At 36.7% G+C, this 13,807-nt stretch overlaps 1 protein-coding gene across 22 annotated transcripts in view; it reads right to left on the reverse strand.

Moving 5' to 3' along the window:
• Positions 1-329: 329 nt before the first annotated feature.
• Positions 330-13,807, reverse strand: part of LOC18424516 (Polynucleotidyl transferase, ribonuclease H-like superfamily protein) — a 59,453-nt gene continuing 45,975 nt past the window's right edge. For 8 of the 22 annotated variants that reach the window (XR_016041765.1, XR_016041767.1, XR_016041769.1 and 5 more), the window contains 3 exons: positions 2,947-3,037; positions 767-886; positions 330-591 (listed from right to left, as the gene is read on the reverse strand). Coding sequence is in view for 10 of the 22 variants with exons in the window: in XM_088848514.1 (XP_088704640.1) it covers positions 771-886; positions 2,947-3,037 (207 nt within the window). In the remaining 12 variants the exon portion in view is untranslated. Of the gene's footprint in view, positions 887-2,946; positions 3,038-13,807 lie in introns of all 22 variants that reach the window. The other 14 variants (XR_016041764.1, XR_016041766.1, XR_016041768.1 and 11 more) reach the window with 3 other exon arrangements.

Raw genomic sequence — 13,807 nt, forward strand, 5'->3', positions numbered from 1 at the left:
TCATGAACATGGGGATTTTGTATGATCTATAGGCTTGAACTGAATTCTTGAAAATGCCAATCAAAATTTTTCAGTTGTTTACACTCGAGAGTACTCCCATACATGTTCCTCTCTCCTCCCAAGAATACCCTTTTACGTCTTTTACACTTGATTTGACCTTTTTGAGTACTTCAAGGGTTATGATGATGAAAACACACGTTCTAGAATCAAATAGGCATTAAGACGGACATAATTTGGACCCCTCAAGACAGAGACAAACCAGTGATTCTATGTAATGACGTAAGATCGAATAATCTATCTCCATGCAAAAAAAATGGTCTGCAGAAATATTACTGATCAATTATAACTATGTTCTTCATTGATCCCCAAGTCAAGTGCAGCCCTGTAATTTACAGGTAATCAGTTGCTGGTTTATAATATACATAAAATCAGCTCTGAAATTACGACTGGCAAGCATCCTGCAGATATTCTGAACTATGACTCTTGTTCTTCGCCAGTAAAAGTGATCATTAATTCCAATTGTCATCCGCTCGCCCGTCTGCAAGAACCCCCATGCACCAAGAGCACTAAAACCCAAATAACTAGGCTAGCCTGCAGGATTCAAAATTGTCCCCATAACATGTGATATTCATCAGTGCCATGAAAAACCATATGGGTGCACATTTCTCCTTCCCATTCTTAAAATTGTCTCTACATACACTCCAACTCAAAAATAGTTGAGATTTGACAGCACAAAAGGTGTACAAATAATAGATAAATAATAAACCTTTTCACTTCTTAGAACCCTTAAAGATCGCATCCTTCAAGTACTTGAGTTCTTGAATACTTTCCTTGATATCATCCATTGCTCTGTGTGTGTTCTTCTTTGCAGGAGCTTTACGAAATTCTAAATAAAAAGGGTCATTTTAGTATCACATTATGCTGAAAGCTTCAATATATTTACCAAATAAATAAATAAAAATTGAAACATACCATCTTAAAACCTCTATCTTAACAGATCGCTTAGGATTTACAATGTTAGCCATGGACGTGGCTGTGGGAATAGGATAACTATTAAGTCATGTGGTTTGTTGCATACTAGGCAACAATCACAAAACAAAACTAAATACACTCGACTAGGATAACTATTTTTTTTGATGATGACTGAATAGGATAACTATTTTTTCTGATGATGACTGAATACACTTGACTAGGGATGTTGAGTCTTAGATTGTATATATTTTTTTTCATATTTTCTTTTCAACTATCTACTCTTAAGTGTATGCCTGTATGATTGTATCATTGTATGGATATATAGATTATGAATGGATATGAACAGTGGAGCATGGAGTATGGTCTATGGATTATGGATTATGGATTATGGATAGTGCCTGTATTACTAATTTACTGATTACTACTATATATTGTTGTTTGTGCTAGTAGTCTATCTATTACAAATATAAAATGGTTTGAAACTTTTTGGATTATCGGATTTTTATTATTTTATGATGTACACTCATATTCCCCTGCTCCCTGCCCCTCTTCTTCAAACTAGGTCCTAGGTCGCCCAGATTCTAGGCGGCCGCCTAGGTGCTGGGCAGTCAGGGCCTCCCCCCCGCCCCCTGGCAGCCTAGGTGCCGCTCGACGTTTTCTGGAACACTGTTAATGAGTTTCGCTGATATATATAGGTCCGTAGTCATACATAAGGACATCAGAGTCCTTGGCTACACAAAGCATGTGGCTTTGGTGCTACATGAAGCATTTGTAAATTTTGAATGCCACTATGTGGAGGTGTCCTCAAGCTGATGTTATCCTCTTCTCTCCATTAATGTGTTGATGAGGCTTAGTAGGCCATTGAAGAGTTACACTATGTGTAGCCCCTTTTCTGAATTTTATATGAAGATGTGTTCTTCTTGCTTTTTGAGTTTTCTCCAATAGAATTGATGGATCTTGGATGCTGTTTTGGATTGCCAATTGGGGAAGGACATACATTCTTACTTTTTCATCCACTAATGAGAGGGATGGATCTAGGTAAACTTTTGAAACAACCAAATGAAAGAAGTGGAATGCCATTTTTGGGCACAAAATCAGAGAGAGTTCATGAGCTGGTCTTCCGCAGATTTCTTACAAAATTGGGATTCTATTCAAGCCGCTAGACTGAGGGTATTGCCCATATCTGATCTTTGGAGACTTCCCCCCAATGGGGTAATCAGGCTCAAGTTTGATGGTTGCTCCCTAGGCAACCTGGGCCCCTCGGGATTGGAAGGTGTGTTTATAAATCACCTAGCTTGGAGCCCATTTTCTTATGCGGCACATCAGACATTGAGCTCTACAGAAGGCTGAGATACTTGCACTGGTAGAAAGCCTCAAACTTTCTGACACCAGTAGGGGCCCCTCCCTTGAAGTAGTGGGGCACTCTGTGAAAGTCATTAGATGGGCTTCTAGTCAGGCTCCCTGTTCAGGGCATCTTGAGTATTTGTTCAATCAACTTTCATCAATTTCCAGCAATCAACATGTATTCTACAATCATTTGTGGCTGGAGGTGAATAAGATGGCTAATGCCCTTGCAAACGATGGGGCTGTTGGCTCTGGGATTATTGTCAACAGGTTTCAGCCTAAGACATTAGGCGTTGACTGTTTCTGTTTTTGTACAGGACTACATAGCCTGAAATTTTGCTTTATAGTATGTCTTTTATGTCCATGATGCCCCCAGCAGCCCCCCCCTTCCCCCCTCTCCCTCCCAAACAACCAAACAAAAAAAAAAGGAGGGGGGGGGGGGGGGGGGGGGGAAACGCTTCATATACATGGAAAAATTGTCACTAGTTTAACACAATTACGATGCACTCATTAAATTACAAAAAGTGTTATTGGGATATCTCCCCTATTGTGAATTTGTGAATTAATGTCATGCAACAATCACAAAAATTTTCACTATGAAGGATGCTAATACAAATCAAGAATGACTACCTTTAGGATACCATCGGAGGCATAGTGCTTTAACACTGCTAACGTCGATAAGAACATGAGAGAAAAGGCCAGCTAGTGTCGGCATGTATTTCTGATAAGACATTCAATCATCTAACTTTAATTGTCATTATAGTCAGCCATATATGGCACAGTAAAAATGAAACATATTAGGAACTTCGAGATTTGTTACAAGAGGCTAATCTCATATACTAATCTGGAAATTAAAATCATGCAGAGATATTGAAGGGTAGAAAAAATATACCAGTTAAAATGTAAGTACGAAGAAAATGATAAGCAAAATTTAAATGGAACAATTTTAATAAAACACAAGCATATGTGATGTGTGTGTGCATCAGCTCACACGCATGAGATACATGTGTGTAAGCATGAGTGCATATATATACATGTATTAACTATAAGATAAAGTTTATGGTGGCCCTACGTTAAAGTTCTGGTAGTCACCTAGGAACACCAAAAAATGGTGCCCCCCCCTCCCCGCCCCAAAGGGAAAAAGAAAAAACACCTCACCTCACTCCAAGACAGTTTCCTCCAAATAATATATGATTTGGACCTCTTAAAAACCTCCAAATCCCAATCCAGAACAGATTTAGGAGCGGCGGTGGATTTTTGCACTTTTGGAGCTCTAAATCATTTTCTCTTTTTTTTCTGAGGAGATTGAATTTGGAAATGAGACTGAGCTGGACCTTCTTTTAGGTCCCTCTAAGTAACTCAACTTGTTTTTAATCCCTTATTCGAAATATTAACACCAATTCCTGCGGAGCCCTAAGCAGCCTGTTAAATTCTCTCACCCAATCGAAAATGGTGGATGAGGTTGGGGAACAGCAATGTTTGGTGATCCTCTACCTTCAGAACCACTTTTCAGCAGTGATTAACTAGACAACATGCTTTTGGCTTGGTGCTGCGCGTCATCATGTCGAGCTAGATGTATGGTGTTTCAGAAGTATCAACAGTTACAGTATATTTCAGATAAGAGTTGTCTTTTCTTGGGGAAAAAAGTGGCTACACCAGGAATTGGTACCTAAACCTCTTAAAGAGTTAAAAGGGTAACGTCTTCCATTATGCTATTTAAGCTTTTGAGATTAAATATCAGTACGTCTATTATAAACAGAAGTTGAAAAACAAAATGCAATGTTTTGGACATCTTGGTATGGTAGAAAATCATTTTCAAAATTAGGCTAGTAAACAATAATTTATGTTGAAAATTTAAAATTAAGCTAGTAGTTAATGATGAACGCACAACACATTTACGTCGAACTTTGAATACATGTTATTTCTCTTTTATTTTTTGTTTTCCTTTTAATTTAAATAATTGAAAATTTTGAGCCGCTAACCATAAATCACATAGTGGTCATAAAATATAGTAACTATAAGGAATGAAAATTGAATTCTGAATCCTCAAGTTACCTATAAAATAAGACAGTTTTAGTTTTGACAAAATTAGGTCACAAGATATAAACGAAATAACTTAAGAGAAACTTTTGTAAAACTCCTTTCTTTTTGAGGTATTTCAAAAATTGTCATGCATAAGTTCTATTTTATGCTCAAGCCCTCCCTTCAGCAGTTTTCAATTTCCCGAGCTACCCCCAGAATTGGTGTCCTTTTTCTTGCATTTTGTGTTTTTTTTTGAGTGAAAAAAGTGGTTTGGGCATGCTATGTCTGAATAGGTCTACACAATTAGACATCAGTTAGACATCCAATGCCAAAATGCTATCTACCTCTAAAAAAGAAAGACATCGGCTCATAATCTGATGTTCAAACCCCATTTCATTAAAAAGAAAAATTACAAGTGAGCAATTTAGACATTGGATGTCTGATTTGCCCATTTGTAAATTTTTTTAACTGAAAATGTGGATCGAATATCAAATGCCGAACTGCTTTTTTCACTTAAAAAAATCGGTTTGGATATCCAATGTCCAATTGCTCTTTTCATTTAAAAAAATTGGTTCAATCATCAATGTTTCACAATTAAAAAAACAAAAAGACACCAGTTTGGATGTCCAATGGTCCGAACTGCTTTTTTCACTCAAACAAAAAAAAAAGGTACAAGTGGGCACTTCAAACATGGATGTCCAAACCGACCACTTCTTTTTCTTTGGAGTCAAAAAAGTGATTAAGACAGCAGGTCTTTTTCACTCAAAAATATCGGTTCAGACATCAAATGCCCAAACCACTCTTTCTCATAAAAAAAGGAAGGTTTGGAAATTGAACATTTGAATCAGGGCTAGTGCAGGAATTAAAAACAAAGTGCTAGTAAAAGGGAATTGAGCATAAAGTATAACTTCTGTGAGACCATTTCTAGATACCACAATATAAAAAGGATTTTAACATTTCCTACTTGTCTATTTGTATATATCATCTCATATTATTTGTTAGAGAGAGAGCCAAACCATATGTTAAGAATACATAGAAAAATTAATGTTTTAAAATTTAGCATAGAAACCAACTTGACCAGTTCTAGATAGCACAATATAAAACGGATTTTAACATTTCCTAATTGTCTATTTGTATATATCATCTCATATTATTTGTTAGAGAAAGCGCCAAAATATATATTATACTTGGAAAAATTAATGTTCTAAAGTCTAGCCCAAAAACGAACTTGTTTATTCATTTATAAAAATACATCATATTTTAAATTTTTATGAAAAAATTTATTGTATGGACATGTTGGCACGTGTCTACTTTTTATGCAAAAGCATTTGACACTTGAGAAACTACGCACGAGACCCGTGCCTGTGTCCATGTAATACTGCTTTTGAGTTGCTTGGGAAACCTAAGAATGCTCCAAATCAAATCCAAATTAGTCTCCACCATAAAATTTGATTAGGAACACCTAAAAATCTCCACATCGTCCAAATATGATGTGCATTCAAACAGAGGGTAAAGATCTCAATTACGGACAACGGCAGAATTGGAGCATTTTTGGAGCTCTAAATCATTTTTACAAAAGATTGTTTGGTGTGGAGATTAATTTAGAGCTTTTTTGGATCCCTCACCATAGTTTCCCGAACCTCTCACCGAAGGTCACGATTCCGATTTGAAACCATGATTCGGTAATTCTGACAAGGAATTTTCACAGAACCTGTTTCTGTGAAGTCTAGAATCTCGATTCCTTATTTTAGGAATCTTGATTCCAACACTTACAGAATCATGTTTCCAATATTTACTGATTCTCGATTCTGCAATTGGTGAATCTCAATTCTATACTTGTTGAAATTTGTTTCCATATATAACAATACTTGATTCGATCATTTTTTAATCCAAATTCCTTAACAACAAATATCGTTGTTTGTGGAATAACTCAAACTAGAACTGGAGACGATTATATGCTGTAGTGTATGTGTGCTTCGAACAATAATCCAATGAATGCATTGCCAAAGTTTCGGTTCCAGAAATCACATTCAAATGCAAAAGGCTAGAGTTAAGTTGTTAAAAAGTTTCATTCCAATGTTTTTTGCAAGTAACAATGGCAAGTATAACTTCTTTTGCCGGGCCTTGGAGTATTAACAAGAAGATAACTTGCCCTTACTATTTAAAAATTTGAATACTCCATGCATTCAACCATGGTATCAAAGGCATATACCCCCCTTCAGATGGGTCGAAACTTGAATCCAAACTACTACAAATCTCAATTCCAATCTAGGTCAAATCTCGATTCCAAACTATGTGAATCTTGATTCGAAATGCCTAAGAATCTTGATTCCAAAGATGTCGGAATCTTGATTTATTTATTTTTTTAGAATGTTAACAGTTTGTATTAAAAGAGTAACAGTTAGATTCGAGAGCACCCACAGACTGGGTCTCTCAACCAAAAAATGGCCACGAAGCAGTGGACCTGTACAAAAATGTTGGAATCTTGATTTTATAAATGAAGGAATCTGGATTCCATATTGGTTGATTCCAAATAGGTTGGAAATTAGATTCCATAAATCTAGGAATCTCAATTCCATCTATATAAGGATCTTGATTCCATTTTGGCTGAATCTCGATTCCTATAAAATTAAAAAACTTGTTTCCCACAATTCCTCTTGTATAGACGTTTGATTCCGAAAACAATTATCTTCTAGCTGGCCCCGATTCCGTGATTTCAATTCCTAAAACGATACGGATTCGGAATCATTTCCATCAACTATGCCCCACACCCACCTCAAAGTTCCTGAGGTAGGGAAACAACATTTTTCGGGGATCCCCAAAGTCGAAAAAATGTTTCCCCAAAAATACAATCAGCTATCCTTTCCAAAACAACTGTACATGTGAAATCTAAATCTTGGGTGCATCATTCCTCCGCTCAAAATCCGAGGAAAAGTTTCCTAGATTTTCAATATACCCCAATTGTCTGACCTCAAAGTCAACAACTTCAGCTCTAGAAAATGTGTTACAAGATGTCACTACTTTTAGGACTTGAAAACTTTTTTTTCTTTTTCCCCCATATCTATAAATATCAAGATCCAAGTGTGTGTGTGTGTGTGCCTGTGTCTGTGTCTGTGCGTGCGTGTCACCTTTTTCAAGTACTTCTTGTCTCTCCATTTCTGTTGAACTTCTATTCAATATCCGAAGTTTCACCTCTAATGTGAATACCATGCTTTGTAATTATGGTTTAGGTCTAGATTATGAGATATTGCTATTGTTGGCTGAGCTATTCATCTCACAATCTAGAGATATGGCTTCTACAATTTTTTATTGCATTCCCGACTTGTCAATTAACATAACATTCTTATCAAATGTAGGTTTTTCCATGGAAAAGCCTCTGGAGGCCATATTGGTCATGTTTTTCTTTAGTTGTTATCTACGGGGATCGTTTATTCGACCCAGGCTGGCCAAGCAATATATATCAACTTTACAACAAATTTAGTTGTATTGCCTTTGAACAATTATAACTGATTCGATGATGCTTCCCAAAGGACCATTTATCTTAGGCTTGCTACTGCATCTATTACAAAGGATGTTTTCTTAGTATCTTGAAACCAGTGCTATTCAACATATGATCAGTGGTTTCAAAATAATTCCCATTCATATGCCATATGCAGGCATCTACTATTTTATTGGTTATTTATTTCGCAGGCATTGATCATATATTTGTATTCGTTGTGTACTAGGCAGAATCATCGACACTTGGGTCAACAATTCAAGGTTCCAATTTTGAAACAAGATACTTGATAGTCTCTATGTTATGCACCGAAATCAATCAACTCTTATCGCAATCACCAACCAACTAATTCTTCAGTTATGGAGTTCAAACCACTGTTACATAGACACCGACACTTGTGTCAATATTTACATAGACACCGACACTTGAAGTACCGACACTGTTACAAAGGGGGGTGTAAGGACTAGGTTTTGAGACCTAGTTGTAGGGAGTAGGAGTAGGAGCTTGAGGGAAGGACTGAACCGTGGTTGAAGTTTCCTATCTTGGAAGCACTTGATAGCATTGTTCAAGGAGCATGGAAGCAGCTTGATACATGTACGATGGGAAACACTTGACGAGCACTCTTTATTTTAAATATTTGCATGTGTGTGATTTTATTTCTAAAGTGATATTTAAAAATTTAAAAATACAATCTGCTTTTAGCATTATCTATACCATAGACACCGACACGTGTCAATATTTAATACACGTCAGAGTATTTATTGCAGAGAGTAAAAAACTCAGTACTTCATGGACTTATATTTGCTATTTCTACTATAGGTATTTTAGTTTCCAAATTTAACATAATGGTGATATTGCTTGGGTGGTAGTGCCTTCTTCCACTGAACCTTACAAAGGGGTGCAAGGACTAGGGTTTGAGATCTAGTTGTTGGGAGCAAGAGTAGGAGCTGGAGGCAAGAACCAACCCATGGTTGAAGCTTCCTATCTTGGAAGTGCATGATAGCATTGTTCAAGGAGTGGCATAGAAGCAACTTGATACATGTATGATGGGAAACACTTGACGAGCACTTTTTGTTTTAAATATATGCGTGTGTATGTGCGTGTGATATTCTTTCTAAAGTGATATTTAAAGATTAAAAAATACAATCCACTCTTTTAGCATTATCTATACCATAGTTGTAAATGTCTGAGTTTTTGAATCAGTTTAGGAATTGGAATCGCAGCTGGCTAGAAGATTTCTATTTTTGGAATCGATGTCCATACAAGGGGAATTGCAGGAAATGACAATTCTACTTTTTAGGAATCAAGATTCGACCCAAATGGAATCGAGATCCTTACATATATGGAATCGAGATTCTAACCTCTTTGGAACGATTTTCTGATCTATTTGGAATCAACCCATATGGAATTGAGATTTCCGCCAGCCTTGGAATCGAGTTTAACATATTTGGAATTGAGATTCATACCAGTAATATCAATTTGGAATCAAGTTTCAACCCACCTTACAATCAAGATTTGTAACTCTATGGCACCAAGTTTCAAACACTTTAAAATCAAGGTTCATACATTCATCTCGTGCCTTAACAATTTAGAACCTCACCAAGCACTCAAGATCAGAAGTCTCTAAAACCTAAAAAAAGATTCCTTAGACGTGAAGTCAATGTATTGATTATTGAGCCTCAGACATCAAAAGTAAGGTCAATTAACAGACACTCGTTGTCCACTAGGGAATTGTCTATAAAAGATACAAATATTATCTCATGTATTTTTAAAATGTGATTTTGATTTCATTATTATAGTTCAAAATAGGATTTTGATTGTGCCATGGAGATATCTATGTTGGAGTCCTACTTGAACATTACCAATTGTATTTTTAAAAAAAGGTAGCCAATCCTAGCACTAGTACAAATGTGATCCGAGTCAGTCCAAGCACTATTAGAAACGCGATCCAAATCGAAACTAAATCTCTATTCCGATTTTAAAGCGCCAATGCCTAAGTTATACTTGCCTTTGTCACCTACAAAATAAGTTATACTTGCCTTTATTACATGCAAAAGACATTAGAATGGAACTTGTTAAGAACTTAACTCAAGACATTTGCATTTGAAAGTTGATTATGGAACTAATTCTTCAACAATTCATTCATCAGATTATTATGGGAGACAATTGCCGCCAGCCTAGTTTCCAAATAATCCAAATCGAAATCTATAAATATTTGAACCAATCCATAAGTCATAGATATGTGCACCTAGAATACTACTATTTGATTTTGTGGTTTTACGATTCCAAAACAATCAGATCGAGATTCTACAAGAGTGGAAGCAAGGTTCGAAGGTTCATTAATTTGTGGTTTCTTGCATCTACAAACTGTTGTACACGACGCTCGGGAATTTGAATTCGAAAACAATCAAACCGAGTATCATTGTATGTGGAATCCAGATTCAGCAAATATAGAATTGAGATTCAACAAATGTTGAATCAAGATTCAACAATTGTGGAATCGAGAATCAGTAATATTAGAAACGTGATTCTACAAGTGTTGGAATCGCGATTCTTAAAATAAGGAATCGAGAATCTTCACTTCATGGAAACAGATTTCATGAATATTCTTTATCGGAATCATCGAATTGGGATTTCGAATCGGACCGCCTTAGGTGATAGATTCTGGTAATTATGGTATATACGCACGCACAATGAGAAATTTATTGCATCAATGTCCCATAAAAATTGGAGAAAAATGAGATAGTAGGGCTATCATAAGAACCAAAGGTAGTAATGGACCGAATGCCTACAATGAATTCGGCGCTTCACTAGAATGAACAGCCTGATATGGACAACCAAAGAGATTCCTCCATTAAGGACCATTGGGTACTGGGGAACCCCTTGTTTTGGGCCAACTCGAGTGTTTTCAATCCTCTTGGTGGATTTGATGCAAAACATGACTATGAAAATAAAAAACAAAAATCATTTAAACTATTATCATAAAGAAAAAGAATAGGCACTAAATCAAAGAATTTGGGTTCAAAAATCAAAAAAAATTGAAACTCTTCATGGGATCGATATCCCTTCAAACCAGCGTTATGCCCCCTTATTCAGTGGGTCCGTGATTCCCCTTCCACAGAGATACTGATCCCTTTTAAGTAAGTAATAGAGATCCCTACAAGACAGAGAATGAGATCCCTCAACAGGGGGGAGCAAGCTCAGCTCAGGCTCTCGCTTTTGGATCGATAAAGCGAGACCAAGGGGGATCGCCATCCCCCAACTACGCTCCCTACATCTATGTTTGAGACATATGAGTGGAATATGTGCATAACTTGATGCATTTTATGCTCTTTTAATGTAAATCCATTAACAAAACACCAAGGAATCATAGACCACGCAATAGACCTCACAACACCATTGAGAGAGGTCTTGGTTTGAAAAATATGAGTGGCATATCTTGGGTTTTGAGAACTTTATGCAATTCTATTAGATTATTATATGAACATTCCTATTATAACTTCAGCAGCGGTCAATAGTCCAGGCAGCAGATCATACTTTGATATATCAAAGATGTCTTGTATTCAAACTCACCCAAGGAGCAATGTTATCGGGCATATTTTTTTAATACTAAAAATACAATATGGGTTGTCCTCGATACCGACAATTCTTATAGAAGTGCAAAACAGACGTACTCAAATGAGCATATGTTAAGTCGATACGTATGGTCAAGGTGTAAGATGCTGGTAAGTAGATGTTGAGATGTGTCCAAATGTTAACAACTGTGGACATGCGACACAATGGGAGGAATGTTATGCATAACACTAATCCAGATATTTGGCACCAATGATCTTGGATATTTGAGATCCAAACCTCTTCTTTTTGAAGAATAAGCAACAATTTCATTTTCTTGCATAGGATGATTCTCCCTCTTTAAGCACTAGGAGTCAAATGAGAGAATAGTTTTCACTCTATTCATCGTAAGAGAGTTAATGTTCACTCCATTGGGAGAGTTAATGTTCACTCTATTGGGAGAGTTAATGCTCACTGTCAGCAATGTTTAAAGCCCTTGTCCAATTCCCTCTATGGTTAGATACATTCGTAGGATTAGGAAATCAGAAGTGAAAGAAGCTCTAAAGAGGATGGAGATAGGAAAGGCTTTAGGACCAGATGGTATCTCTATAGAAGTTGGGAAGTGCGTGGGGGAGCATGGTATTGACTGGCTGACCAAGCTGTTCAACAAGGTGTTGAGAGAAACAAACGAATGAAGAACAAGTATTGTGGTACCTATTTACAAGAATAAAGAAGACATATAGAATTGTGCGAACTATTGGGGGATCGAATTTATGAACCACATTATGAAGTTGTGGGAGAAAGTGATTGAGCAACAACTAAGGCATGAAACGAGTGTATCAGAAAACTAGTTCAGTTTTATGCCAAGGAGGTCAACAATTGAGGCTATTTTCCTACTTAAGCAACCGATTTAGAAGTTTAGGGCGAAGGGAAAATACCTCCACATGATCTTTATTGATCTAGCAAAAGCTTATGATAAAATACCTCGATATCTAATTTGCTGGGTGTTGGAAAAGAAATGAGTCTCTAAATACTATATTGACTTGGTGAGAGATATATATGAGAGCCAACTAGTGTGCAAACAACAAGTGGAGAGATGAGTGAGTTTTTGGTCACAATAGGTCTACATCAGTGGTGAGCGTTGAGCTTGTACCTCTTTGTATCAGTTATGGACGACTTAACTAAGCACCTACAAGATGAGGTACCGTAGTGTATGTTATTCACGGACGACATAGTTTTGATCAATGAGACCTGAAGCGGCATCAACACAAAGTCAGAACTTTGGAGGGATGCTCTAGAATCTAAAGGTTTTAAAACTAGTCAGACTAAGACATAATATATATAATGCAAGTTTAGTTATAAAAGGAGTAGAGACAAGGAAGTAGTTAAGATTGACAGCCAAGAAATTACCAAAAAGAGTGCACTTTCGGTATCTTGGGTCGATAATCTAGGGGAAATGGAGAGATTAAAGAAGATGTTGCATATAAAATTAGAGCTTGGTGGGCAAAGTAGAGATGTGCAATCGGAGTTTTATCTGATCGGCATATACCAATAAAGCTGAAAGGCAAGTTCTATAGGATAAGAAATAACATACCCATAAGATAAGTGTAGCTGAGATAAGGATGTTGAGATGAATGAGTGGTAAGACAAGAAAAGATAGAATTCAAAAAGAATACATTTGGGAGAACATTGGTGTGGCTCCAACAGGCGATAAGATGAGCGAAAGTAGACTTCGGTGGGTGGCCACGTACGACACAGACCCAATACAACACTTGTTAAGAGGTGTGAGTTAGTTCAAGTGGAAGCCTCAAAAAGGGCAAGGGGTAGGCTCAAGAGGACATGATTGGAAGTAGTGAGAAAATATATAGGGACTTATGGCCTAATTGAAGTTATAACCCTTAAAAGAGTAGAATGGCTGACTAGAATTCGTGTAGCCGTTCTCAAATAGTTAGGAAAAGGCTCTAATGATGATGATGATGATGATGATGATGATGATAGTAACCGTGATTTCCCAACCTAGGTGTTAATCTCACTCCAGTGCACCCGGAAAAAGATCTCCATGGGATCTCGATCCTCACTTTTTAGGAATCACTCTTGGCCACTAGAAGAGATATCAAGAGGCCAAGTAGATGACTCATATGGATCTCAGTCACTATTATAATCTCTTTAATGCTTTTTAATATTGTGAAGTGTAAAATTGTGAATAAAGCAACTTGTTATGCTTTTAAATGTTGTAAAATGAAAAATTGTAAATAAAGTGGGTTTTTACCAATAAAAAATCATCTCCCTTGTATTGTTATTGGTCATGCCAACATGCCTCACCACAATATTTTTTATTGTATTATATGGGAATATTGTGACCAGCGTTCGCAAAATTGAATCGGAACGGTTAACCGGACATGGGCCTGGAAGCGGTTTAAC

The sequence above is a fragment of the Amborella trichopoda genome, chromosome 9 (genome assembly GCF_054954075.1).
Source record: "Amborella trichopoda isolate Santa Cruz 75 chromosome 9, AtrichopodaSantaCruz75HAP2 v2.0, whole genome shotgun sequence".
NCBI classification, from domain to species: Eukaryota; Viridiplantae; Streptophyta; class Magnoliopsida; order Amborellales; family Amborellaceae; genus Amborella; species Amborella trichopoda.